This window comes from Alosa pseudoharengus, unplaced genomic scaffold, assembly GCF_046254945.1.
Source record: "Alosa pseudoharengus isolate Yale_2024_CS ecotype anadromous, Long Island Sound unplaced genomic scaffold, YU_APseudo_1.1 YU_APseudo_1.1_scf_16, whole genome shotgun sequence".
In the NCBI taxonomy this organism is placed as follows: Eukaryota; Metazoa; Chordata; class Actinopteri; order Clupeiformes; family Clupeidae; genus Alosa; species Alosa pseudoharengus.
The window spans coordinates 7,506,113-7,534,027 of record NW_027468630.1 but is presented as its reverse complement, the minus strand read 5'-3'; the positions used below and the strand labels follow the sequence as shown (position 1 = coordinate 7,534,027).

Sequence of the window (27,915 nt, the reverse complement as noted above, 5' to 3'; positions counted from 1 at the left end):
AGGGGAGAGCAGTGAGAGGGCCAGAGAGGGGAGCAGGAGATGTCAGCCCTCAGATATCTCCCTCATTAGAAGATGAGCAACACGAACACCTGGATGGCATTCTTTCATACGCGACGCCTGACATCACCATGTGAGGACGATGACTCACCCCAAGGTCAGGAAGAGGCACAGAAGCACAGACATAAACACAGCGTCCTCAGCAGACACTTTTAGACTGGGCTAGCATGGGGAGTCCGGCCTGAGGACAGGCGGAATGAAACCATGACTCAGATTCAAAAGGCCTCGCTCCACTCACCCCATGAATGATGGGAGAAGTGAAAAGAAATGGCAAACCTCAGGGTTCTCTTTTGGGTCCGTGGGCTAATTTGTGTGTTGTCGTTACATAATATTTTGTTGTTGTCTTCTGCTGTGTTTGTTTGTTGTTATTTTTGTCGTTATTTTGCTTTTTCAGCTGCGTCGTCTGTATCCTGAGGGAGTTCTTGGAGAGTTTGTCTTTTTCCTTTAACAGTGTGGTCGGTGGGAGCGCAAGCTGCTGCTCGGTGAAGGACACACATTGTGCTGCAATTCCTCAGCTCTTGTTTCCAGACAGTGGCTGCTTTTTAAACCACCAAACCCCACTTTTCTGTCTAATGTGTGTCGCTGCTTGTTTTAAAGAACAATTAAAAATAAAAGGCTTGATTTGGGCATTTTCTTTTCCGTCGCTGTGGGGGAAACAGAAATGGCGTGAGGTATAAACATCTTGAAATGCTTATATGATTTTTCTTATATTTGGAGGCTGGCATTAAACATTTCAGAAGAGCACATTAAAAACAATATTGCAAATGGAAATTTGAGTGTTTCTTTCAAGATGTCATACACTAAATCTAAAGTAAACATGCTCAAGGAAACTCTGTGAAAAACGTAACTGTAAATATGTTTTTTACAACATAACACGCAAAAGAGAGCACCAAACGGGCCACCCTTATTCATCCGTGAGCCTTGCCCTTTTCTCCATGTTTTGCCATGGTTTGCTCAAATCTGACAAATGCTCTGGGTCTGACTGAATGATATTTCACACAAGGAAGACATGTGACAGCTGGGGTACACACACCCCACTTATTAGACATGGAGGCGGCTTCCCTCAGCCTCCCTCACATCCCGCCATGTCCCTAAGGCTATGTAGGAGCATGTGTGTGTGTGTGTGTGTGTGTGTGTGCTGCCCTCCCTCTTCCCACCATCACATCCCTTTGCTTTCTCTCTCTCTCTGTCTGTCTCTCTTTCTGTCTCTCTCTATCTTTCTCTCTCTCTCTGTCTCTCTCTCTTTCTGTCTCTCTCTATCTTTCTCTCTCTCTCTCTGTCTCTCTCTCTCTTTCTGTCTCTCTCTATCTTTCTCTATCTCTTTCTTTCTCTCTCTCTTTCACACACACCCAAACACACAGACTCCCTTACCACACACACACACACACACACACACACACACACACACACACACACACACACACATCCCTTGCCAGTGGCTCCAGGCGCGGCTGGGACGAGCTGCAGATCAATAGCCGCCGTCCCCCAACCCGGCAGTTCCATTCCTCAGCCGGGACACTGATGCTAACTATCAATAGCAATAACGTGCTGTCTGAGACAGAGTTAACCCTTAGAACCCGATTGACGCAAAGTGCGTCAAAAAACACACCCTTTCTTCTCTGTTACATTGCTCCGGAACGGTTCATCGCAGCGACATGAAACCTTTAATGCATGACAGAGCAGAAGTGGGGCTTTCCAACGAGACTACACACTTGTCTGTACGATCAAGTATGAAAATTAAAAAAAATCATGAAATTAAATCAAATTGCATCATATTTACAGTCTATACTTCTCTGCATTCACCTGCACACACATTACTCTAGTTTGAATTACTCGCGAACCCGTGATCGCATCGATATGGCAAGCATATCAGATGAAAGAGGGAGCACAGGGCTATCCATTGGTACCATGTTTATCGATCCTTCTGGCTTATAAAACCAGACGAAGTGACTGCAAAATAATAATGTAATGTACACAAACCAACATTACTCTCGTTTGAATTACTCGCGGACCCGTGATCGCATAGATATGCCACGCATGTCAGATGAAAGAGGAGACTCAGAGCTATCATTTGATACCAAGTACATCCTTCTGGGTTATAAAACAGACGAAGTGACAGCAAAATAATAACTTCATATAGCTGGACTTACCCCACGTTTTTGTCTGTTCTTGTGGCAAAGCATGTTTATAATCCAATGCTATCATGTGTTTCTCTATGGCAAAGCATGTTCATATTCCGGTTTTGAGATCCTAGCAAATTCCTGCATGGCATCCAATTCAAGGCTCACATTGCATCCCATGTCAACAAATAAACACCTTTTTTGCCTTTACTTTGTTCATGGCAATGCAGTAAAGAGTTGAGAATTATTATGACTGCATACACACAGGCACGCAGGCTAACACGCAACCTCGGGTCAAGTCAGGTCAGATCAGTTCGTGTAACAGATATGGAGCGCAGAAAGGTCATTTTTCATCACTAAATAAAAAATTGCATTTATTTCCGTAAATCACACAGCAAATATTTCTGTAAATTGCTCAGCCCCAGAGTATCCCTCCAACATGGCAATTATATTGCCCGATTCAGGACAGTCTGCCCTACACACACATGAAATGCATGTAGAGCTGTGAGCTTGCTGTGGTGAGATACATGTCGAAATATAAGAATTTTTATAATACACTTTTTATATTTTAATTCTTTAAAAATCAAAATAAAATCAATGCTAGTATTAATACATGAAATGATGGCAGATCTGAATAGCCTAAACTCTCCTGAAAAAAACAATATATAATATATGTGTGTGGCACTTACAATGACCAGAATAAATCCTTATGAATAAAGGTAGTGAAAATGCCCTAAAAACAGCTTAGGGTTCTAAGGGTTAAGGCTCTGGCCAACCTGTGCTCGCCGCTCTCTGGACACCCCTGATAAACATCTTGTGTCCCGCATGCCCACAAATAAAGCACTTGATATGTTTGAACATCTCAGTTATTTATTGACCGGGCGACTCTTTATGTTGATATTTGTCAGATCTCCTAAACCCCCTGGCGACTGTTTTTTATATATAGATTTGACTCCCAGACACTTTGTCATTGTTTTTTTTTTTTCCAAGTGTAAGAAATTACATTTGTATTTTTTAGTTGGTGAGAACAATCATCATAATGTGTATATAATGTGATTGTACATGCACAGCTTATGGTAGAGCTCATTTAAAGTATAATTTGGAGTTTTTGTAGCAGGCTCTTAAAAATACATAAACAGTGCATGTCTTATGTTAGTGATTTCTTCAAGATGTCTGGAGTGTTACAATTTTCCTTCTTTGGATTCTAAGTGATGTGTATCCATGTTTTTTTCCTCTTCCCCTCTGTTCAGTGCAACATCTAACAAACGAAACATTTTGTTTTCCAAATATCATTTGTCAACGTCAGGCGAAAGCTGAATTTGTTTAAAGCAGCAAAAGAGTGTCCACAATCTCTTTATTCACCATCTCCATCCCTGTTCCCTCAATCAAATGAAAGCCTGCTAGTCATTACCTGAAATAAATAGAGCTGTATAGAGAATATTCAATAATATGGCAATATCGTTTTGATATTAAACTTTTAAATGTCACTTGTGTTTTGTATAAATTATGGGGAAGTCAAACCCTGTCTGCTAATCTGTGACTGGCTTGAATATCAACCTCCAAACAGATTTAAACAGTTATTAGGTGAGTTTGCGGGGTTAGACAATTGCTGGGAAAGGTCACTTTAGAATAAAGCATCAAACACAGGCTGGATGCACTCATGAAAGGATTATTAAATCTTGCCCTTGTTTGACAGTGTAAGTAGGGACAGTAAAAATGAGATATGCTACAGAGGATAGCTGAAGAGCCCCACTCTTCAAATGTTGTAACAGAAATACCACATCCCAAGACAGTTACTCACTCCCCCCCCCCCTCCCCCTCTCATCCTTACCCCTAGCCCCTTTTGTTTATGGACCAGATCTATTTTAACTCTTAATTTGGTAAAGACGAGCTAAACTCACTGCCTTCAAAGAGGCGTAAGCTTTATAAAAATGTGCATAATTAAACCATCCAGGGATCTCTGTCTGGACTGAACTGGGCGGTTGAATGTGTTATCACTGCCATTGGTACCGTTGTGTTATCACTGCCATTGGTACCGTTGTGATTTACACGGCGAGCAACCACAAGCTTCTAAGAGTCCTAAGACTAACTAGACACCTAACAACCAGGTCAACCTATGGCACGCATGGCACACACACAAACACATACACACTCTCTCTCCCTCACACACACACACACACAAACACATACACACACTCTCTCTCCCTCACACACACACACAATCGCATAATCTCACACTGACACCACAGAAGGAGGAAGAGCTTCAGACCGATGACCTCTGGCACTTTTGTGACACTTTTATTTGAGACGTTTGCTTGTTTTCTTTCATACGAGACAGAACTGAGAGGGGGTAAGGCTGCAAGTCCAGTTGAGATCATGTAAAAACAAACACGCCGCTATTGATATTGAGTGATGCAGCAGGAAGTTGTCAGAGGCACAATAGAGAGACAGAGTCTCGGGCACAAGTGGTAGAGAGGCTGCAAAAGGACAATAGGAGAGGCTCTGATCTCTTAATTAATGGACACCATTCTCTGCTGCTGCAGGTACTGAATTTTAATGCAGGTGATTTTTCAAAAGCAGTACTGCCAAAAGGCACCTTGTGCCTAACACACATTTGATGTCTGCTGGTTTTCTTTTAGAGAGTAACTTCGGAGGAAAGCTTTGATACATATGGATATGATTTGATTGCAACATTTTTTAAAATATCATTTTGAAAACTCCTCTGCCTATAGCTTTTGCTGTTTATACCTTTTTGTATAAAATCCTCTCCAGATCTAAATCTAGCTAGTTTAGGGAGCAATAATGTAAAATTGATGAATAAAAACATTTTCTATAAATCAACCAATAAGTGGTTTGCATGTAAAGCATAGAAAATTGAAGCCTATAACACGGACACAGGTTATGTCTAAAAGCATTTTATTGCTGAGCAGCTCTTAAAGTTTACTTGATATCTATTTTTGTATCTGACCGTCTGGTCCAGCAAGAGAATCTCTTTAATCTGCTCAACGACCGAAGACGTCACCATAACAAAATTACCGGCCACCTGATGTGATAACAATCTAAACTAATTACCTGATGTTGAACGTTGACAGACATTATTGATATAATAATTTCTTAATTTATTTTGTAAAAAGAAATCACAAACAAAAGTTAGGAAAACTACAGAAAATGACTTGATTTGACAAAAAATAGAGAATTAGAGGTGAGATTTAAGTGTCGACATCTTTGAGAGCAAAGGATATATAGTGAATACTTAATTTGTGAATATGTTGTCATGCTGTGCATCCATCCCGCCCAGTCAGGTTTTATTTCTATTTTGTAAGCTCTTTATCATTTTGCCGCGTAACTGAATTTGGATAAACTCGGTGGATTAAAACAGTCAAATGCTCTTCCAACTGTTCCGACCGTAAATCAGGACGATAAAACACAGAGAATTTAAGGCTTTGGGGGAGTAATGAGGGGTACCGCGGCAGCCTATAGAGGACGTTGAATCCGTTGCAACTAAAGACACACACTCAAAGGCTACACTAACGATGCATTTACACAAACACACAAAGTGCATCTAAACAGAACTTTAACATAACCACCCCAGTACTGATCAGCAGGTTATATGTCTGATAGAGCATGCAGACTATATTCTTCACTATAAACTACAGGTATAGCCTAGTTTGGGGGAGAATGCCTGGGAATTTAATTCCACTCCTTTTATATTCATTCGCCACTGTGTGCAGCGATTGAGAACATAGTGAATACATGTTGAATGCAGACTGTCACAAAAGCTTTCCATTTGAGAGGGGGAGAAAAGTGATCTATGGTGCCCACAAACAACCTGAGTCTTGAGGTTCGGTAGATTTACCCGTATTGCTTATGCTATTCAATTATGCGGTCAAACGCTTTGTGTTTCTGTGCAATGATCAATTATCGGATGTCAGTGATAATAGTGAGTGATGGCCCCATGCAGCTCCCGTTCTCATATGCTCCGTATTGATCAGTGCGTAACGCAAGGAGTGAGAGCGCATCATGCGCGCAAGAAACAGCTCCTGTCACTCTCTGCGTCGAGTCGGCTACAAAAAAACTACATTCGTGTTCTTACACATTAGTAAGACGAATATCCGTTGAATTCTGCATGTATTAATGCAAATGCTTCTACGTCTCACTCTAGAAAACAAGTTTGTCTGATTACCAGGGTTAATCTTTTTGGGTGGTAACTTGATCATCATTCAGCATATTTTTTTTCCCCTTTCAGTTCTACCGCTGAGAATATTTCCAAACAGTTGTTTCCACTGCCAATTAATTAAGGACGACAATAGTGAGTAGGAGTGTATGTTTGACTGCTTTTATTCAACCCCTGCCCCCATCCCTTGTATTCAGCTCTCCACTTATTTCAGTTCAGACCAAAAAAATATCGCTGCTTTCTGCCATTCAGTCTAGTGATTGTTAACACCGTATAGCCCGGTCATGAGGAGTGAATCTCATTTAAGATGTCTCTCGCTCGGCTGGGCTGCAAATCACCCTGTTTACAATCTCACACCAACACTCACATCAATTAACTGACCATTGATTTTCCTGCTTGTGACATTACAATATTGCAGACACCTCTTTGAGACCATACCCGGTTTTTATAGCCATTATCATTCTCGACATATATGTTTCATGTTTAAAACTGTTAATTCACTTAGACTATCTATTGTGAATTGCCCTCAAGAGATTTTATAGAATAATTCTTGAAAGCCTAGCTTACTTTATATATTCAGCTATCACACCCAAAATCCAGTCATTTCCGTTAGAAGTCTGAAGGTGTAGACTGCAAATTTGAAACTCTGATGTCTGATTGTGAACATCTTACGCTTAAACTAATCCCTTCTCCAGGTAGGTCATTATTTGATTTTCATGGAGAAAATTCAGTGGGAATTGATAATGTGCCAGCATATCGGCGTTTCACAAATAAAAGTACACGTTTTGTTCCTATCCTCTCATTTTTCTTTCATTAATAAGTAAATAACAGTCGTCCTAGGTATAGATAGCTGACACAGGAGAGAACTAGATCCATCTCGCCTGCAGCACCTCTTTAAATATTCAGTGAAAAATAATGGCATCCAAGACATCACCTATAGTAACATTATTATCTTCATTTCTCAAAATCACCCCGACTGATAGCTTCGTTTGTCTTTTCCACATAATAAATCTTCCGACGTTCGGGCTGCAACAGGACCTCCTCTGGGAGGTAGCCCCTACCCTTTTAAAACACTTCTAAACTAAAGCATCATCAATCGTGTATTTAACCGAATATGTAATTATTATTATTATTATTATTATTATTATTATTATTATTATTATTATGTGTTATATTCGGGTGTAAACATTACTTTGAATACATGTTTTTACTTTCAGCCGTTTATTTTTATAAGTATTTAGGGTAATGATGGATGTGTTACCTTTTAAGTAGCATTCAAACTTCATCTGTTACATTTAAGATTATTTTATACTTCAGGTATTCTTCCAAACAAATGGCACTATCTTTTGTAGGGACATAAGGCCTTGGTGCAGTCTGACCCTTTATTCATTTACATCTCTAAAGTCGGTGGAAAAGCTAATGCGTGACGCCTTGGCACGATAACCTATTCAAATGTATGAATTAACCCATCACAATCTGAAGTCATTATTTTAATATGTCATATACCAATGTGCATAAAAAGCAAAAAGTGAATACTTCAAATTGAATTCTCCAAGGAATATACATACATACATTGTTCATGAAATTTCGCTTAATTGTACATACGCTACTAAAACACTGATATGTTGTAGATATGTTGTTGTAAACGACATAAAGTATGAGTAAAATACGACAGCATAGGTTACATGTTGTCTTCAATAAGTGAATATTACGCGCAAAGACTGTCTGTACTCAAATGTTAGAACAGAAGTACTTGGCCACTTGCTCGCACTGACGACAGCGCGAGAGAAAGAGAGAGAGAGGGAGGGAGAGGGAGGGAGGAAGGGCGAGAGAGAGCGCTAGCACCTCCGCCGGTCTGTGATAGAATAGACCAGTGACCAATAGCATCATAGATGGGCCGGGCCCAAGATTTCTCACAGTCTCGCATGGGCCCTTAAAGTTTGTTTGTTCGCGGAATGCGGTGCGTGATGAAAACGTGCGAGTTACCTAGTTCAGCAATAATCAAATGAATCAGATTTGGGATATTCGATACATACCGTGGACTTTCTGCACGCTGACAGTGCCGCTCGGCACAAATCTAATTCACTCGACTATTTTTTTCTGGTATAGCCTTGAGAAAAGGACGACAAGGTAGACGTGTTTTCTCATTATACAAGATCTGAATATCAACGACTGTATCCTCATGCCAATCCGACAGAAGGATATGCTGCGGCGCGACGCGTGAAGTTGCCGAGAAGTGGCAGTTTCGGGAGAGGAAATGGATGTTTCATTCTGATTACCTGATCAAACGTGTTTTATTGAACTCTTTCGGTTGTGATTGCCGTTTTGATCCGTAGACTAGATTCTCTCCACATGGACTCAAAAACTGGCATTCCAGTAGTAAAGATAAGCTTTACGTTGCTACCAGCTGGTTGCTAAGAAGGGTTAAACTGTATCTAAAGGGAGTTGGAAAATCCAGCCTTTCTTCCACACGGATCAACTCATTGGGTGGGAGCTGAGAGAGAGACAAGAGTCCCCAGCAAATCAGGAGCTAATTGATTAAAGAGACTTCATTTGAATAGGGGGCTGGCGAGGTGCCAATCGCCTTTCAAAGAGCCCCTGTATGATTAATCGCAAAGCATTATTGATAATCATAACAGGACACATGCGCGGTGGATGGGCTCGATTTTCGTAATTTTGAGAAGATTTTTTGGTGATTTTTTATTCTTTCCTGGCTGATGTTTGAGCCAGCATGTCGCGAAGGAAACAAGCGAAGCCGCAGCATTTCCAGTCGGACCCGCATCTGGCCTTATCCGAGCACAATGGTAAGTTCGTGCAGATCGACGAAACCCTCTGAGCTACTCTTATGCATGCGAAGCCTATGTTTCGGCACACGTTGTCCAGTTTTCTTGTATTTTGCGGGGTTTACTGACACCAAATAGCAATCGTATTCCACTAACAACTTTTCTATGCAGTCTCTCATAGGCTACAATGTATCGTTAAGCTACACTAACGCTTCTGAGCTCCGACATCGTTACGCATTTCAGGCAGTTTATAGCATATTTACCTAGATATCAGCATTTATAGCTCATTTGCCACGAGAACACGACTAAAGCAGGCTCAGTGTTTCATGTCTTTATGTCTAAATAAAACATTTCGACACGGAAACATTAGGCTACTTCTGGTTAGTCAAATGCAGTCGTAATTTTCATTGAATAAAGAGTCGTTAACAAGTTCTTGTTTTCACCTAAAAATAACTATATTTCAAGTCAGCTGTGGATTTCATTCAGGAATAGCCTGGTAAATTGTCTGCGACTGATCGGTCGGTCAAAGTTGCCTGCAGTGTAGTGTGGAGTTAAGCAGGCTCTCGTAGCCTATGTGTTTTTGCCTTTGTCCCCACCGTTAAGTTCATTCCATTGCCCCCAATAACAATGAACTCTTTGATCAAGTAAACTGCCTGCTTTTAATGTAGGTATGCACAGTATTTTATTCTAGTCATGCCCATTCAGAACTTTTCCTCCATAACTTTACAGCGGTGTGAGGCTTTATCTCTCGGGGATAATCCGTGGGCAACTCTCGAAGACTTCGAAATCATACCATTACTCGATATGTAAACTTATTTTAAAAAGTGGAGGATTATATGGAGGAAGGAAATTGCACGATTTTGTTCTGAAATTAGTTTTAAAACGGATTGGTTAAGTTGCAAATGCGAGGGAAATCTCACTGGGACTCGAGACACTCATCGCTTGCCAGAGAGTGACACACAGTGTCTCTAGCTATAATCTTATGCAAAATATTTTCACTGCGTTCGAAATCATCCGATTGTTTATGAAGAACGTGTGAAATGTCTAGAATTTATTTCGTAATAGTGTATTTCGTGCCTTCTCTGTTTGGAAGTTCGCATCGCAAAAAGTATAACCAGCAAAATATTTGAAGTCAACATATGTCATGTTGCCTCTGATACACTCGCACACACACACACCCGGAGAAAGGGAAAATAGGGAGGCACGATTATGTCTCTCTCTATATATGTAGGTTTATTATTTTGTATTTATTAGCTTCAACTGATTTAACCAGTAGGCTAATATATGTTTAAAATTGCACGCCTTTTCTCTAGTTTTGAAATGTAATAAGATGTAATATGTATTAGTGTAAATTGTACTTTTTATAAGTCAAGACCACAACGTACATAACTATAATCAAACTGTCTCAAAAGAACACAGAATAAGACCTATATCTCAGAACAAGCAACACACTTTCGTCTCTAGTTAATCAAGTTATCAAACATGTAGGCTACCACTGAAAAACCCTCAGATGATCATTTCAACTTGATGTGAATACGTCAGCGTTGTCCTCTAACTTTAAGTGTTGCCTGAGTCACAGGGTTGTTTATAGTTAAAGGTCATTATTTGTTGCTACATAACGTTTTGTCTTTCAAAGTAGACAGTGTTGCGCATAAAAACGTTTTTTTTTCTTATACACTCATCTACCTAATCAATATAGACCACACTCGCTCGTTATCAACTTTATCTGGGGAGTTAAAGTATGGACACACTAACGTGTCTAAATATACTTTTTTGAATTGCAATAATATTAAACATTTCTGCAGTGTGTGCAGTTATTTACTTGGTTATAATAAACAAAACATCAAGCTTTGGGACACGATAATCCTTGAAAGTGTAGGTTTTTGACAACCTTAAACTACTGATAACGAACCATTTTGTATTTTAATTATTTTATTTTATTTTACTGTGCAATCATCCTCCCGTCTTAAAATGGTACTATAAATATGTTTCATTTTGTAACTGCAGCATAATAACACCGGTATATTTAAGGCATTTAATTACACTATTTTTTAATTTCATCATAACATGTCATTACAATACTGGTACTGACGACCTTCATTTAATTTCACGGCAAGTTATAGATTGACATATTCCACGTTGGTGTGTTACATTTGTCAAGTTAAACATGCTTGTTTAAAACACAATGTTACACGAACGTGTATGTGCCTCTGATACATTGTAGCCTACATCATTTTTTAAAAATCTGGCGGGTTTGTTTGTTTTTGGTGACTTTTTACGCAGAAGCGTTAACGCGTGCACAAAACGTGTCAAAAGAATAAACTTTAATAGTGGCTCTATAGCAGTTTGTACCAAGCTGTCTCCCCTTGACCTCTCCAAATGTATACCTCAAATTTAATAGAGACATGAAGGACAGTATTCGTCATCGCTGACAGCAAACTGAAGGCCATAGTGTCAAAGCAATGGCCAGAGTGTCTTCTGTCAAATAGGCTTTGCAAATCCCACACCAGCAGTTTTTGCTCCCTGTACAAACACGTAATGTCTGAATTCAACTGAAATAAAATTAAACATTTTTTTTTTTTAAAGTAGGCCCATGTGAACCAACACACTGGATATTTGTATGCAGAAAATCCCCTGGAGTATTCATGTAGTGCTAAATTAAATTGAAGAGGTGTGCATTTGTCATAGGTTTCCAGGCCTGTGGGGAGAAGGGGTTGGGATTGGGGGTGGGAGGGGAGGGGGGGGTCAGTGAGTAGGAAGTGAGGCTGTCCCCTAGCCCCCTCACCAAGAGGGTGGGATGTTGAGCTGTTTTAACCTTTGCCAGCCTCCCTCTGTGAGAAGGTGATGGGAGTTCAGGGCCCGGTGCGCTCTCCTGTACCTTGTCATTGACCCCTCCGTTCAGAGCCACAGGCAGCCCTACTGGAACCCCTCGCTTTATTTGCAGGAGGGAGGTATTGGTGGGGGGGGGGGGGGGTTATCAATGTGGCCGCCATCCCCTTTCACCTCTAGAGTGGCTCCCCCAGAGAGAGATTGGCAGGGCAGTCCCTCTCACACTGTTGTACCCCGCAAACAACAAGGATTCAGTTACTTGTCATTTTGCCAATGTTTATATAGTGGATGTCTAGATGTAGCCTGAAGGACTTTGCTTCTTTCCGTGTTTCTCTCCCCTTTTTTTTCATCCTCCTCTCCCACCCCTCTGTTAAGTGTTAAGCATGCCAGTGGGGCAGGCATGCAGAGCCCCTGTCCAGCCCTGGGAGGCTGCTGTAAGCGGAAGTGCAGCTAGTGTGCTCCGAGCGAGGCTCTCCTCGGCCTTTAGTCTGCTAGGAGAGTGTGAGGGCTGAGGAACTCGACCTCCCTCTCTGAAGTGACTGGTCTCTCGGAGCATTGCAAGCCAGCGGCCCTGCCGAGCCAAACTACCGTAGGCACTGCAAACTCTGCTCTCTCGCTGTCTTTCTCTCTCTCTCTCTCTCTATCTCTCTCTCTCTCTCTCTCTCTCTCTCTCTCTCTTTTTCTTTTTCTTTCTCTCTCTTTTTCTTTCTCTCTCTTTCCCCTCCTCTCAGCACTCACTCGTTTCTTTCCCTCTCACCTGTTCACTACTGCGTATCCCTCTCTCTTTTGAGACAGAGATGTTGTTCTTCCTCTGTGTGTGTGTGTGTCCTTGTTTTCTCGTGGGCCTGTAATCTGGCGTCTGTGGCATGTTGATTATGCGATGATCCAACTACAGGGCACTGTTCCCATTAAAAGTTGGGCTTTATTTTTGTTCAAGACTCAGCGTTAATCCACACATCTGCTCCAGAAATGGGAACATTTGCAAGTGTTTTTATTTTTTAAAGACAATACCAGAAGTTTTCTTTTAAAAGACTATGTATGTAACATTACATGTAGGCAACATGTACGATAGTACTTTTTGAACACAGTTTATGTTTTGTGTGCAATTTATCAAAAGTCAGCAATGAGCAAAGGGCCACTAACATATTTTCTTTTTAGACAGTTATAAGGAAATGTAAATTAAATTTCAAACTAATTTAGATTTATAACTGAATAAACTTTTTGCTCAAGTGTAAGACGATGAGATTGAATTAATTGCTTTGATTTTAGTTTTTGAGCCACATTATTTGATATCACATACATTTTTAGAATCATTATACGTTCACAAGCCAATTCGATCAGAAAGACACAAATCAGACATCAGATATATATGCTTACACACATAATTCAGACATCAGATATATACGCTTACACACATAATTCAGTCTTCGCCTACGTTGAGATTCTCCGTTTTCGGCATTGGTTTCTTTTGAGGTGTAGATGTTTTGTTCGGATTTAGTTTTTACCAACTTCTGCCATAATATTATATTGTGATACAATGCATTGCAAGTCATTGTTTACCAGTAAAGAATATTTGCATTTTTAAGAGTATGTAGTGACTGCAAGAATCATTACTTAAATGATATTTTTGCTTACTTTCTCTCTTTTGACATTTGTTATTTCCACCATTTCATTTTGAGAAGTAATCTAGCCATATGACTTTGCTACCAAATATTTTTGGTGTACTTTGATGTTTTCACATACACATGACACACGATTGTGTTGTCAATTTCTAACGTATTTGACTTTATAAACCAGTTATTCATTATCAGACATGTTGTGCTTTAGTCACATTTTACTTGTTCAATTTACATCACTTCAGTGTAATCCATTGCTGTGTCGTTGTGAAACGCATTATGTCAAACAACAAAGCTTTGATTACGCTAAACCGGAAAAACGGGAACATTTGTCCAGTCTCTAAATGTGTGAAAAATATCTTCCTCATATATATATTATCTTTAAAGCTTTGTTTAAGGAAGGACACCACGGTTTTCATTTCATCTCGCTCATCTCACTGAGATAAATTTGTTAGTGGAGGAGGGGGCAGAAAGTCTTTTCACATTAGCAATTTGCAAGCGGGGACTCTAGGGGTGAGTTATTATTAAAAAGTTTTCATCAGAAGTTGAAGCTTCCTGTTTGCATGGCATGGATGGTGTGAGGCCTGGCTTTACTGTCATGGCAACTTCTGCGTTATCTGATGTTGTAGCACGAAGAAACATTGAGGGAGATAATCCCTGAATTAAACAGGATCTGGCTTTGAGTCGGGGCCCTACGATGAGCTGGCTTGTGTGCTGCCACTGCTGCTGCAGTCGGTGCTCCCATGCTGGGTGAACAATGGGAAGCCATCCTGTCTCGCAGTGGGGCCAGGCCGCTCTTCTGCGGGGTTTCATTTGCAAATGAATCCTCGCGCTGATGAAAACGTAGAGGGCGCAGCCCGCAATGAAAGGGATTCATAGAGAATTGCAATTTGTAAATCAACTTGTATGTTAAACAGCAAGATTTTTGCGCAACAATGAGGAGGGGTGTTTGGTAGAGGTGGGGTGGGGTTTTTTGAAGGGGGGGTTCGAGGGGGGGGGGGGTGTTCTAGGATAAGTCTTGTCCAAGGGGGGAGGGGGGAAGCAGTCTTTGACTTGTCCCTTTTCAAGCAACTCCTGCATTTCTGAAATGAGAGTGAGCAGAACAAAAAGCTGTTTCTCTTTTGTGTTTCAAATGTGTTTTTGTTTTCTTTTTTGCGTCTGTTTTATGGCGGTCAGCTCATTGGCACTTAAACTGCTGTCTGATAGTTTCTGGCCTCTGGCTCAAAGTCCTGTATGACTGTCTGTAAGGTGAGAGCAGCTTCTTTTGAGAGCAACAACTTATTAAATACTGCATCATGACTTCATTGCTAGCCTTCATCACTGCTTGGGCTTGTGTTAAGCATATGTTGCTGAATTAGTTGAAGTAGTTTTTGAAAATGTTGTTTTTATGGAATCACTTAGTTTTGATTTATTACAATACAGTCACTTGTACGTGAGTGTAAAACATACACTTTGTCTCTAAATGATCTTCCTTTAAATGTCTTCCTTTTAAAGATTTTTGCATTTTACATTATTTATTTACTACTTAAAAATGTTCAGTCAAGTTCAGGGAACACAGAGGCCAAATTGTACTATTTGAAAAAAATCTTTGACGTGGTGACGAGCCATGCAGTTTAGCTTATAGAGCAAATGCTTTCACTGTGTGACGAACCATGTAGTTTTGCTTATATAGAAAATGTTTTGACAGTATGACTAGTCATATAGTTTTGCTTAAAGAGAAAATGCTTTGACCATGTGACGAGCCATGTAGCTTTTGCTTATAGAGAAAATGCTTTGACGGTATGATGGTGTAGTTTTGTTGTGGCTCTGCCTGCCTGGGTGGTGTGATTGTCCGAGAGGCTGTAGAGAGCGATCTGGATGCCAAAGGCTCTGTTGTTCTTGTCAGCCTCTGATTGCAGCTTGCCTGGATACAAATTTGTTTAGTGACAGGGATAACCTGTCCAAGGTGCCTGACTTGCTTGAAAATGAGCAAAGTTGACAGCAAATTGAAAGTCTAATAAGTCCTTCAAATGGTTGATTTGCGCCCAATGGACAAGTAGACATTGAAGAGTATGAAATATTGGAAATCAATGCTTCTCTATGAAATTTCATTAGGGTCCAATGTCCGTAGTTCATAGTATTTTATGTTTTGATGGATTATCTGAAGATGATGATTGCCTTAGACAGATTGATGAAACCCAGAATCGTCTTCAAAGATCACTTTTAAGCAAAAGTTGAGGAGTATTATTGATTTCCTTTTTTCCCTTTTTTTCTTTTTCTCATCCTGTTACTCATAGCGGTGTGCCGAAATGCTTTTCTTTTGTTCGTTATGGATTTACTGTTGCTTTTTTGATAGTTGTTTTTGTGAACGTATCAAGAGGGGATAAGTGTTAAACTGATTAACTCAAGATTAACAACAAAAGAATTTGAATAGATAAAGCTGCTTCTTCAGCTGCAAAACATTTCTAATCCTCTGTCCTCCCCTCCTGTGCCCCCCCCTCTCTGCTTTCTTTCTCCAGGCGACGCAGAGGCCTCCTTGGAAGACACCCCCTGCAAGGAAACGGATGCCCACGTCTGTGGCAGATGTTGTGCCGAATTCTTTGAACTATCTGATCTTGAACAACACCAGAAGAATTGCACTAAGAATCAATTAGTTCTGATTGTGAATGAGAATCCAGTCTCCCCTTCCGGGACCTTCTCGCCAAGCTCCCCCCCACCTAATCCTGACGAGCAGATGAATGACACAGTTAATAACGCAGATCAAGTGGAGGCCTGTGACCTTTTGGAGCAGAACACGCTCAACAAAGAGGAGTCCATGGAAGTGGACGTGTCGGGAATCACCGCTGGAGATGACGACAGAGGAAGTCATGTCGAGGGAGGAAGCCCCATCAACAACATCATTAACAACAACAACAGCAGCAGCAGCAGCAGTGGTGGTGGTGGTGGCAACAACATCAACAATAGCAGCAGCAGCAGCCATGCTGGCTCAGTGGTGAGGAACTCGGCCCTGTCCACCTCTCTACCTCAGCTGGCCAATCTGACCGAGCTGGGCAACATCTCCATGATCAACAGCAACGTCATCATCGAGAACCTGCAGAGCACCAAAGTGGCCGTGGCCCAGTTCTCCCAGGAGAGCCGCTCGTCCTCCTCCTCCTCGTCGACCTCCTCGGGGGGTCAGCGGGTGGCCGTGCCGGCCCTCATGGAGCAGCTCCTGGCCCTGCAGCAGCAGCAGATCCACCAGCTGCAGCTCATCGAGCAGATCCGCCACCAGATCCTGCTGCTGGCCTCCCAGTCGCCAGAGATGCAGGCGCCCCCCACCTCGTCCTCCAACACACCGGGGTCCTCCAGCACCAGCCCGCTGACCACCCTCAGCTCGCACCTCTCCCAGCAGCTGGCCGCTGCAGCGGGCCTGGCCCAAAGCCTGGCCAGCCAGTCGGCCTCCATCAGCAGCCTGAAGCAGATGGCTGGCGCCGCGCAGCTACCTCCGAGCACCTCTGGAGCGGGCGGCGAGGGGTCCCAGGGCATGGGAGCGTCGGCGGGCAGCAGTGCCCAGCCTGGCGAGAAGCGCCCCGCGGCCACCAGTCTCCACGCTCAGCTCAATCCCTCCCTGGCGAAGTCGAGCGCGCCCGCTTTCGGGATCGGTAGCTTGCTCAACGCGGCTACCAACCCACTTCTACCTCAACCGCCAGCGGGCAACCCCATCTTCTCCAGCGCCCTGCCCAGTGTGGGCACCACGGTGGAGGACCTGAACTCGCTGGCGGCGCTGGCAAGGAAGGGCAAGCCGCCCAACGTCTCGTCCTTCGAGCAAAAGAGCAGCTCGGAGGAGGCCTTCTTCAAACACAAGTGCAGGTTCTGTGCCAAGGTGTTCGGGAGCGACAGTGCCTTGCAGATCCACCTGCGCTCGCACACCGGCGAACGGCCATACAAGTGCAACATCTGCGGTAACCGCTTCTCCACGCGCGGCAACTTGAAGGTCCATTTCCAACGCCACAAAGAGAAGTACCCTCACATTCAGATGAACCCGTATCCAGTCCCTGAGCATCTGGACAATATTCCAACTAGCACTGGCATTCCCTATGGCATGTCCATGCCGCCTGAGAAACCGGTCACCAGTTGGCTGGACAGCAAGCCTGTTCTGTCCACGCTCACCTCCTCAGTGGGCATGCTGCTCCCGCCGACCATTCCCAGCCTGCCCCCATTTATCAAGAAAGAGGAGAACCACTCTGTCGCCATCACGAGCCCCTCCAGTTCAGCCAAGAGTGATATGGGTGCCGTGGAACCCTCCACTAAGAGCAACGACGGCGTGTCGGAAGAAGGCGAGAGCGCCGCTCTGCCTACCTCAAACGGGAAGAGCGAAGAGAGCAGCCAGTCGTCTAACTTGATCAGGCTGGCCGTCAGCTCGGCCGGAGACAACTCCACCGAGTACACCATGTCCAACAGCCCTCCCATGGCCACCAACCCGCTCATGCCGCTCATGTCGGAGCAGTTCAAGGCCAAGTTCCCGTTCGGCGGGCTGCTGGACCCGCTACAGGGGTCCGAGACCTCCAAGCTGCAGCAGCTGGTGGAGAACATCGACCGCAAGGTGACGGACCCCAACGAGTGCGTCATCTGCCACCGCGTGCTGAGCTGCCAGAGCGCGCTCAAGATGCACTACCGCACGCACACGGGGGAGCGGCCGTTCAAATGCAAGATCTGCGGCCGGGCGTTCACCACCAAGGGCAACCTGAAGACCCACTACAGTGTCCACCGGGCCATGCCCCCTCTGCGGGTGCAGCACTCGTGCCCCATTTGCCAGAAGAAGTTCACCAACGCCGTGGTGCTGCAGCAGCACATCCGCATGCACATGGGCGGACAGATCCCCAACACCCCGATGCCCGACAACTACTCCGAGACCATGGGCTCCGACGCCGGCTCGTTTGACGACAGGAACTTCGACGACCTGGAGAACATGTCCGACGACTACATGGACGGGATGGAGGAGGGCCTGGACAGCAACAGCATCCCGGACACCCCCAGGTCGGCCGACGCGTCGCAGGACAGCCTGTACAACTCGCCCAACCCGCATGACCAATCAGGGGGTAACGAGGGCCAGGAGAGGGCCAGCCAGCGCGGCTCAACGGAGGACCTGCACATGGGCAAAACGAAAATGACCGAGAATGGCTTGATGGAAGGCGATCACCTCACCAACGATTCCTCATCCCTGGGAGGCGACATCGAGAGCCAGAGCTTGGGAAGTCCGGCCGTGTCCGAATCTACCTCTTCCATGCAAGCGGCGTCGCCCTCCAGCGCCATACCCCAGCAGCAGCAGCATCATCAGCATCAGCATCAGCATCAGCAGCAGAGGAGATCCCCGAGCCTGGAGGAGCGGCATCAGAGAGCCATGTCTCTGGAGCACATCAGCGCGAGCCTCATGCAATCACACAGCGCCGCCGCCGGCCTCGGTGCCCTCGACCTGACCTCCATGAACTCGTCGAAGGACGCCCTGGGCCTGCTCTTCCCCTTCCGCGACCGCGGTGCCTCCAAGAACACGGCGTGCGACATCTGCGGCAAGACGTTCGCCTGCCAGAGTGCCTTGGACATCCACTACCGAAGCCATACCAAAGAGAGACCGTTCATTTGCACAGCCTGCAACCGGGGCTTCTCCACCAAGGGAAACCTGAAGCAGCACATGCTGACCCACCAGATGCGCGACCTGCCCTCGCAGCTGTTTGAGCCCTCCAACACTAGCCTGTCGTCCAACTCCAGCCCCTCGCTCCTCTCCATCAGCTCGTTGTCCTCCATGATCAAGACGGAGGTCAACGGCTTCCTGCCGGGCCTTCACCACCACCAGGACCTGCCCCTGCCCCTGCCCTCCAAAGACCTGCCCTCAGGCCTGGTCACCTCCTCCGCCTCCACGTCCCCAGTCCTGCCGTCTGCCCCGCCACGCCGGACGCCCAAGCAGCACTACTGTAACACCTGCGGGAAGATGTTCTCGTCGTCGAGCGCGCTCCAGATCCACGAGAGAACCCACACCGGAGAGAAGCCTTTCGCCTGCACCATCTGCGGCCGTGCGTTCACCACCAAAGGAAATCTTAAGGTGAATTTTTGTCTGGTGTTGAACCCCCTAAAGTTGTGTAAAAACTGTATAATCACATCAACATTTTCTTTGCTATTGAGAATTTTCGTAATAGGCACGAAGTGGTGCATAATTAATGCTAATTATCTTGTTAGTCTTAGAGGTACATAAGCGGAAAAATTGAGTCATCCCCGTTAATAGAAAAAAAGTGGGAGGAAACCTTAGTCCATGATATTCAGACCGCAGCTCGGAATGGTTTTACAGTTACCTAAGGCTATTACTCACAACTATGTCAAAGGATGCATTTTTTTTTCATGTTAATCTGGAAAAAAACATGATGTTCCCTTCATTCTAATGAACCACCTCCATGCATGGGGATCAACAGGAATTAGAATGTGTTCAGCTGGCATAGGTGACCCCACCGCTCAGCTGTGAAGAATGAGAGAAACCTGACACATTAAAGGCTTAAATTTCAGGAAGGAATATAAATCTGTAGCTAGCCTCACATCCCCTGAATAAATCAGTAATTGTAGAGGTCTGGTTGTTCATGTGAAAAAGAAAAAGTCGTGGCACAGGCAAACACTGTGAAAGAAGGGGCTAGGAGATAGTTTTGTTGTGTTAGGATCATACTTTGCAATGCAATATGGCCATGAAAAGAAAACAAAGATCTTTTTTGGCATTTGTATGATAGATTGCCTTAGTAAAGTACACATACTTGAAATATATTGGTGAGCTACTGGAAATGTATAACCATATGGTTATCCTGTTGCTGCCAAGAGATGAACATAACTATGTCACATGCCAGAGATTTGCATGGTAAAAGAAGTACATCTTATAGAAACTAATCCAATAATGAGTACCTCAATTTTTTTTTTCTATGCAGAAAGGAACAGTTTGTTCCTCTGCTAAGGGCACATCAGCAGCAAATGTCAGATACTATAATGCACACATGCAGGACAGTAGTCAGTTGTAGTCCTAACCAGGTCACCGCCTGTCCTTACAAGACTCTACTGATGGAGTTCAAAAAAATCCAAACAAATAGATGAAAATAGGTCTGATATACTGCACATTTTTGGCTTCTTATACTTTTTTAAAGTTTCCAGAAAATGTGCCAGTTTAATACTAAATACATTCATTACTTTCTGACTTTTTTCCATTGCATCATCTAGTATGTTGTGGTACAGTGTTGTAGCCAAATTTGTAAACTTTACTAATTCCACCCCCTTTTTTCTCTCTCCTCCCTCCCTCCCTCCCTCCATCTCTCTGCAGGTCCACATGGGCACACACATGTGGAACAGCGCCCCTGCCAGGCGCGGCCGCCGACTGTCTGTGGACGGCCCCATGGCTTTCCTCGGGCCCAACCCGGTCAAGTTCCCCGAGATCTTCCAGAAGGACTTAACGCCCCGGGCTGGCAACGGGGACCCGGCCAGCTTCTGGAACCAGTACGCCGCCGCCTTCTCCAACGGCCTGGCCATGAAGACCAACGAGATCTCGGTCATCCAGAACGGAGGCTTGCCGCCCTCCCTGTCGGGGAGCGTGGGTAACGGCGGCAGCTCGCCCGTGGGAGGCCTGACGGGCAGCCTGGAGAAGCTGCACAACGTCGAGCCTGGCGCCGCCCTGGCTGGCCTCGAGAAGATGGCCAACACGGAGAACGGGACCCACTTCCGATTCACACGATTCATGGAGGACAACAAAGAGATTGTCACCAACTAGAGAATGAGACTTGTCATGATCCGCCTAAGTATTCACACACACACGCACACACGCAAGATGCATACTTGCAACACTTGTGTACACACACACACACACACACACAAACACAGGATATTTACATACATGCACAGAAGGAGAACAAAGGAAGGAGTTCAAACCATCGATCTGGCTTGCCATTGAAAACTTTATGAACATGAGTGTGAAGAGAACTTGTTTTTTTGTACAATGTACAACCTGTTATAGTTTTAAAGGAGCTTATTTATTAGTGAGTATAACCTTGCTCGGAACCAAGTGGAAGCATTAACAGTTACTTAGGTTTTTTTCTCTCTTCTTCGCCGAATGGACCTGTATGAGTGCTTACAATGTGCTTTTGGAACTTAGTATATCTGGGTAGAATACTTTACCTTGGCATTAAATTATTTTCTATCTGTAGTATATATAACAAAAATGTTGATGTTCATGTAATGCATTAGATCTTGAATAAGCAAAACAGAAGTGGTTGTAAATAACTGATCTGTGCTAGATGGTCAATCAGTTGTGTATTAACTTTTCCTCCATGAAAAAAAAAAAACTTCAGGCAAGGGATTAACAAGTATAGTCCTACAACCAACTGTTCTTGCTCTTTTATTTAAGAGGAAAAATAACTGCATTTCAGTCCTTCCTTTTAGAGTTAATACATTTTGTTCTTAAATGTTCACTGTATAGTGCTTTTTATTCTGTTCAGTTTTTTGTTTTGTTCCTTTAAACCTTTTGGCTTACTGGCTGTAAACTTCAAATACAGGACAGTTGTTAGTGAAGAGAAGAATTCCAAGAAAGGTCTCCATCCTGGTCTGAACTGCAGACGCCTAGTGGGTGTGTTTCTTTTTGTGTTAACGTGCTGGATTCCATGTTGCTGCTATATACTTAAGCATCCCCATTGACATCAAATGCAAAATGTGTTGATGTGCTCTGTAAATAATATCAGATGTGGAACAACAAATTCCATCACACAACAAATGTACATATTGCTCACAAGACAACGTCCATCTTGGCCAGGGGACAAATAATAGTGTTTTTATAAATATAAATATATATTAGGTTTGAAAACCATTGGACTGTTACATGCACTTTCTTGGAAAGTTGGAAAGATCTTTATGGGTCCAGTTTCTCTACACTTTAATACTTACTAACATCTAAGATACTGTAATTCTTTACTCTAATAATCAAATACATCAGTTTTCCAAAAGAACGCAAGTGTGTGGTCGTGGTATTTCTTCCTTTTCATATTTATTTATTTATGATTTTATGCTACTTGTATGGTTACAAGTCCACTTTGTCTGATCATTATAGGCTGTCTTTTTTTTTTTTTCTCTTTATTGCTTGAAATTATTACATGGTGGCTTGTTTGGATGCATAGTTTTATATGTGTATTTCAGTGTGACAAACTTGTTAAGTAGCCTATGCATTAGGCAACCATCCTTTTTCAGATAAAAGCGTGTTGAAAACAGGCTGTACTTCTTGCCCTCTCTTCTCTGCTTTGAGCAGCATCTTTTAACATTGGCGTGTCAACAATCTGAATCCGGATGTAGATGCAATTAGTGCAAACAGCAGCTGGACGCTAGCTTGGTCATTAAAAAACATAAAGCTGCCGAAGTCAGATTTCTTAGTTCATCATTCCCTCCGCTGTCAGGGCTCTGAATCTTTAATTAAAGAATCGATCGGTTTGGAATCCTCTGTCTTTTAGCGTTTATTTAGATGGATTTATCTGAGCCGCCAGTCTTGTGAGGGTAACTTGTTTTTTTCCTTCACAGCACTTGATGGATTGTATTTTCTGAGCCGAATAAAATGCAAGATTTCACAGGTATTTTGGAATGGAACATAATTCACTGACCTTAGCTGTTAACTAAAAGTAGCCTACTGACTTTCGAAAATTATACCTACTCCCTTACCTTTATAGGCTACTACATTACTTGGTGAAGGTGATTTGATTAAATGGGCTATTTTAAAAAACTTTAATTCAGGAGTTTTGCCTTCTGTGTAATTTCGACAAGCCTACTGATAGGCCTGATCTGGATGATCACTGAAACTGACCGAATGCAAGGAAACCACACAAAAAAGGTCCTCAACAATTTCGCTTAACTTTCCCAGTAAGACAATTCTAATCAAACATGTCGCTTTAAAAGTCGGCAATACATTTCTCTGGCAGAATAAGCGGTATTTGGTTTCTTTTCTTTTATTTGAAGTGATATTTTTTCCCTTTTTGCCTTTCACCAGCTGCATTTAATTTAACACATCGTTGCACTTCCTGCAATGCAGGATCTGTTAATTTGAGCCCAGCATCCTCTCTCCCTTGCCCCTTTCTCCCCCTCCTCTTTGGATTTTATAGCTGGCTAAATTCCCCAATATTTACAAGATCTCGATGCTAAATGATCCTTGCAAAGAGCCCAAGACGACGGTGGATCCCCGCCCCTTGCGCCTGTTTTCCTTTTGACAGTCACATCTGGTCCCCCGATAGACCTTTGTTTGTACAGCGCATCAGCTTCCGGATTCTTTTATTACAGAACCGAATACCTGACTGACCACTGTTTATTGACTTTAAAGAAACACGAAAGTGTTCTAATCTTTGCTAGGGGATCAGTTGAACTGTCTGGTTCAGTTACGCCAGCCGTTTGAATTTTAAAAGGAATTGCAAAAAATCCTGCGAATTCGTGATCAGCATGTCTTGATTGATTTTTTCAGATGCGACTATTTTAATCAATTATGTAAAAGTCTGACGAAATATCGTAGCCTATCATTACCGGTCGCCGTTAGTTTTTTGGAAACCGGTTATGTAAAAGAGTAGCCTACTCCATGAACCCACAATGAAAGTCACTCAGTAACATATTTCTGCTTTAATAATGATTTCATAATTATATAAATAGTCTAGGCTCTTATTTCTAATTAAAAAAATCCAGAAGTTATAGAAAGTTTTATGGAAAGCAACAGTGTTTTCTCTGTCTTAACACCATACCTGACTAGCGTGAGTCTACTGCAGTTTTATAGTATTTTACAGTGGGCTATTGTCTTCTTTCTGGATTGATGGTCAGAAAAAGCTCATATTGTTGATGTTAACATGGCCTGCTGCACACAAGTGAAATATATAAAAATGGTTTCCCTCTCATTATATTCATGACCATATTGGATTAAATTAGAAATGTTTCACTGCAGCCCAAATGTTTTGTAAACAATATTTCTCCCAAATTATACTGGTAATGGAAAATATAGGTTCAACTATAATGTTACGTAAATTATGAAACAAAGAGAACAAATATTTGCTTTTTAGTGTGTCATTAGGTCCGGTTATATGTTAAGCTATCCTTCAGCTGTAGCATAAGGCTGTATAATTGCTCTGTGATTTCAGTAAATCTTTTCCTTCAGTGGGAAGGTTTGTATAATGATGTAATCCAGCAATGGAAAAATAAGTTTGCAAAGATATGCCCTTTTAATTCTGGAATATTCCCTTTTAATTTGTATTTCCCCTCAACTCAGTCATTTAAAAGAGATCAAATCAGAATGCATGAGTTCAGATTCTACAAAGTACCAATGATTACAAACTGCATAATTATATGAAAATAACAGACTTCTTGTATATTTTCTGTTGAATTTTAGGGAGAGCGTTGCTTTGGAGAAAATACAAAGCACAAAGCACATGTTGGTCTGTCATGTACTCATTAAAAGAGAAAGAATCAGAGGAGCTTTCGTGGAGGTCCATCGTCTCGCCTCACAACCTTGTGGTACAGATGACAGGGATGATCCACCACCATCTCTCCACAGGGTCGGCTCTGCACCCTGCAGCTCACGTTTGACTGAGTATTGATTAAGCTGTGCGGTATTACAGAAACACTCGAATCTCAGGTGGCAAGAGTGTAAAATTGATCTCTTCCACTGTGCCTTCGCCATGAGTGGCTTTTTATTCCCCCCACCCCACCCCACCCCCACACACACACACACCACCACCATCATCATCATCACCCCCAACCCCCCAAGCCACAAGCGCCACGGGAGGAGAAGGCAATAGGACAGGTTGAAACATGATCACGAGCAGTTGAGAAAGGGTTTCATGTCTCTACCCCTTATATCACCTCTCTCTCCCTCTCTGTCTCTCTCTCATGAGCTCGTGGGTTCTCTTGTGAAGTTCTGATGGACATGAATTATGTCAAGTACTGGACCACCCTGAAAGAAGTCCCAGTTTTTCTTTCTCTCTCTCTTCAAACCCCCCCCCCAGCTGTCAACTTTGTCCCATCACAAACAGTGTTGTCCTTAAGAGGGAGCATGTCCGTCATAAGGCTGCCAGTCTAGTCTCCATCAGCTGTATTGATTTTTTGCTGGTTGTTATGATAGGATGCTTCAGTGTTGTGGTTTAATGGACTGGAGCGCTGTTGTGTGGTACTGTAGGATTGGATAGCAATGCTTTTGCTTTGTCAAGCAATGGTTTGACATTAGTTTTGCTGTTGATCTGTTTGCTACCAAATTGTTACACGTCTGTAGTTCCACATTGTTCCACATCTGTATCTCCATGACAAGAAGTTTATTCTCAGTCGTATGCACTGCATAAGATTAGATTAGATTAAACTTTATTGTCATTGTGCAGAGTACAAGCACAAATCGATAAAGTATAAGCATAAGTATAAGCGATAAGTATAAGCTATAAGCCGGTTCTCATTTGTGACCAAAAAGTGGACCACAGTAGTGGGCCTATCCTCTAAAAAAGGTCACCCTATAATGACACAGTCAGAGGCTAGCTTCGGCTGATCCAGCTGTCTCTTGGCTGCCCCACAGGCCAGGCGGTCGAGGATGTCCCACTGCTTTTACAGGCCCACCCCTGGTCTCCAGACCCCCCTAACTCCCCTTGTCCTGTCACCCCCCTCCACACACACACACACACACTCCTCACCCACCCACATCACACACACACTCCTCACCCACCCACATCCCCAGCCTCTGTTCCCCAGCCTGGCCCTCAGGAGTCAATACCGCCTGTGGCCTGGGGGGCTGGTGAGGACTCCCCGCTGAGTCTTTGGCCTGGGCGACGCCACATCAAAGGCCTGCTGGGAACAATGGGGGGGTGGGGGTGGACGTGTGCTCGGCTGGCTTGGGACAGCAGGCCACACCTGCGTAGCCTGTCCGTCAGTCACTCCCAGGTGACAGGCCTGTCGTATGTCCCCTTAAGTGGCCCTCGGAGAGGTCTCAGGGCGGGGAGCGTGAAGTGGGAAATTAAGGGCAAGGGAAGTCCTTCTGCTGTTTCTTTGTTTTTTTGTTTTTTTGCTGTTGTTGTTCTTTTCAAATATCTTTCTTTTCAAATGTCCGTTTTACATCTCTCGCCCAGCCCCAATGTATTTTTTCTCATGTTTCTCTTTCTCTCTCTTTCTGACCCGCCTGATGGAATCCCTTTTCTTACTCCTTCTCCCTGGCTCTGTCTCTCTCTGGCTCTGTCTCTCTCTGGCTCTGTCTCTCTCTGGGTTTGTCTCTCTCTGGCTCTGTCTCTCTCTGGCTCTGTCTCTCTCTGGGTTTGTCTCTTTGGCTCCCTCCCTCAGCCTTCTCTTTTCCTCTCCTTCTCTGGTTCTCATGACATAGTTTCCTGTGGAAAGAGGAGTCAGTCTCCACGACGTGTACACAGCTGGGTGGAAGAAGAGCTCCAGATTGCGGGGGCAAACAGAGCAGGATTCTTCTTTGCCTCTGTGTCTATGTGTGTGTGTGTGTGTATGTGTGTGTGTGTGTGTGTACGCATAGTTATCACACAAGAGTAATCAAAGCCACGGTGGAAACATTCATCCACCCAAAACTAATTCAGTTAAAACGGCATCGGCCTCCAGCTCCCTCTGTTTCTGTCACTTTGACATTCGAGTTAGCCATTTGACTGGCATAGTTTTAAGATAGTATTTACATGGCTTATTTAAGTGGCACTGCCATCTGGAGTCTGTCCAAGCGTAGGGGTCATTTATCTCGCCGTTTACCCCCCCCCCTCCCACACCCCCTCCTTCCCTTCCCCTTTGTGTGGTGAGAAACAGAGGGACTGTAAGATATTGCATTTCGAGGATCTATTGTGCCTGTTGGAGTCCCCAGACTTAATGTGGGGTCTAGGTGGGCAGTGGACTGGCAGACAGGGGGCAAAAGGGGGGCAGGGGGGTATTTGGGCCATACTTTAATAAAGCATTCATGCTTGCAGAAACACCACAGTGATCCAATTCCCCAACGCTGAGCGGTATCGCTTGAGCTTGCCAGTGGACGTACAGTAAGTTCTTGTCTTACCTACAGTTCTTCTGTCGTCTAAGCGCCTCTCCCTCCTCCTCCTCCTCTTCGCCTTCCCTGTTTATCATCACCAGCAAAATTGCAGGGCCCTTTTTAGTAGGGTTTTATTGCAAGAGAGACATTTAGTGACATTGTGATGCTAATGCCTTGGATTTTCAGCGGTTTGAGTTTACCCCATTCAAAGGTAGGCTGGCTTATAAGACAGCTTGTATGAAAACACAAAAACATTTTTTTTTCCAAAAAAGGAAGGTTTGGTATTCTCTTTGACAGAACTCTATGTCCAGTCCCGTGTGTGTAATTTAATGTGTATCTCCATTTAAAG

General features: G+C 43.6%; 1 protein-coding gene across 2 annotated transcripts; it reads left to right on the top strand.

Moving 5' to 3' along the window:
• The first annotated feature begins 8,286 nt into the window (after nucleotides 1-8,286).
• Nucleotides 8,287-22,554, top strand: sall1a (spalt-like transcription factor 1a). Of its 2 annotated transcripts, none has more exons than XM_076286931.1 (3): nucleotides 8,287-9,155; nucleotides 16,078-19,634; nucleotides 20,883-22,554. In XM_076286931.1, the coding sequence occupies exons 1-3, from the start codon at nucleotides 9,083-9,085 to the stop codon at nucleotides 21,324-21,326; spliced, it is 4,074 nt and encodes a 1,357-aa protein (XP_076143046.1). In that variant the 5' UTR covers nucleotides 8,287-9,082; the 3' UTR covers nucleotides 21,327-22,554. The 2 variants fall into 2 exon arrangements, with proteins under 2 accessions (XP_076143046.1, XP_076143047.1); XM_076286932.1 differs by lacking the exon at nucleotides 8,287-9,155 and adding an exon at nucleotides 11,988-12,552.
• Nucleotides 22,555-27,915: the final 5,361 nt, after the last annotated feature.

Bases quoted from the DNA above. Each gene is read 5' to 3' on its own strand.
- sall1a (XM_076286931.1), top strand. From the start codon at position 9,083: ATGTCGCGAAGGAAACAAGCGAAGCCGCAGCATTTCCAGTCGGACCCG. The intron at 9,156-16,077 runs GTAAGTTCGTGC...TTCTTTCTCCAG, and splicing joins GGCCTTATCCGAGCACAATG to GCGACGCAGAGGCCTCCTTG. The intron at 19,635-20,882 runs GTGAATTTTTGT...ATCTCTCTGCAG, and splicing joins CCACCAAAGGAAATCTTAAG to GTCCACATGGGCACACACAT.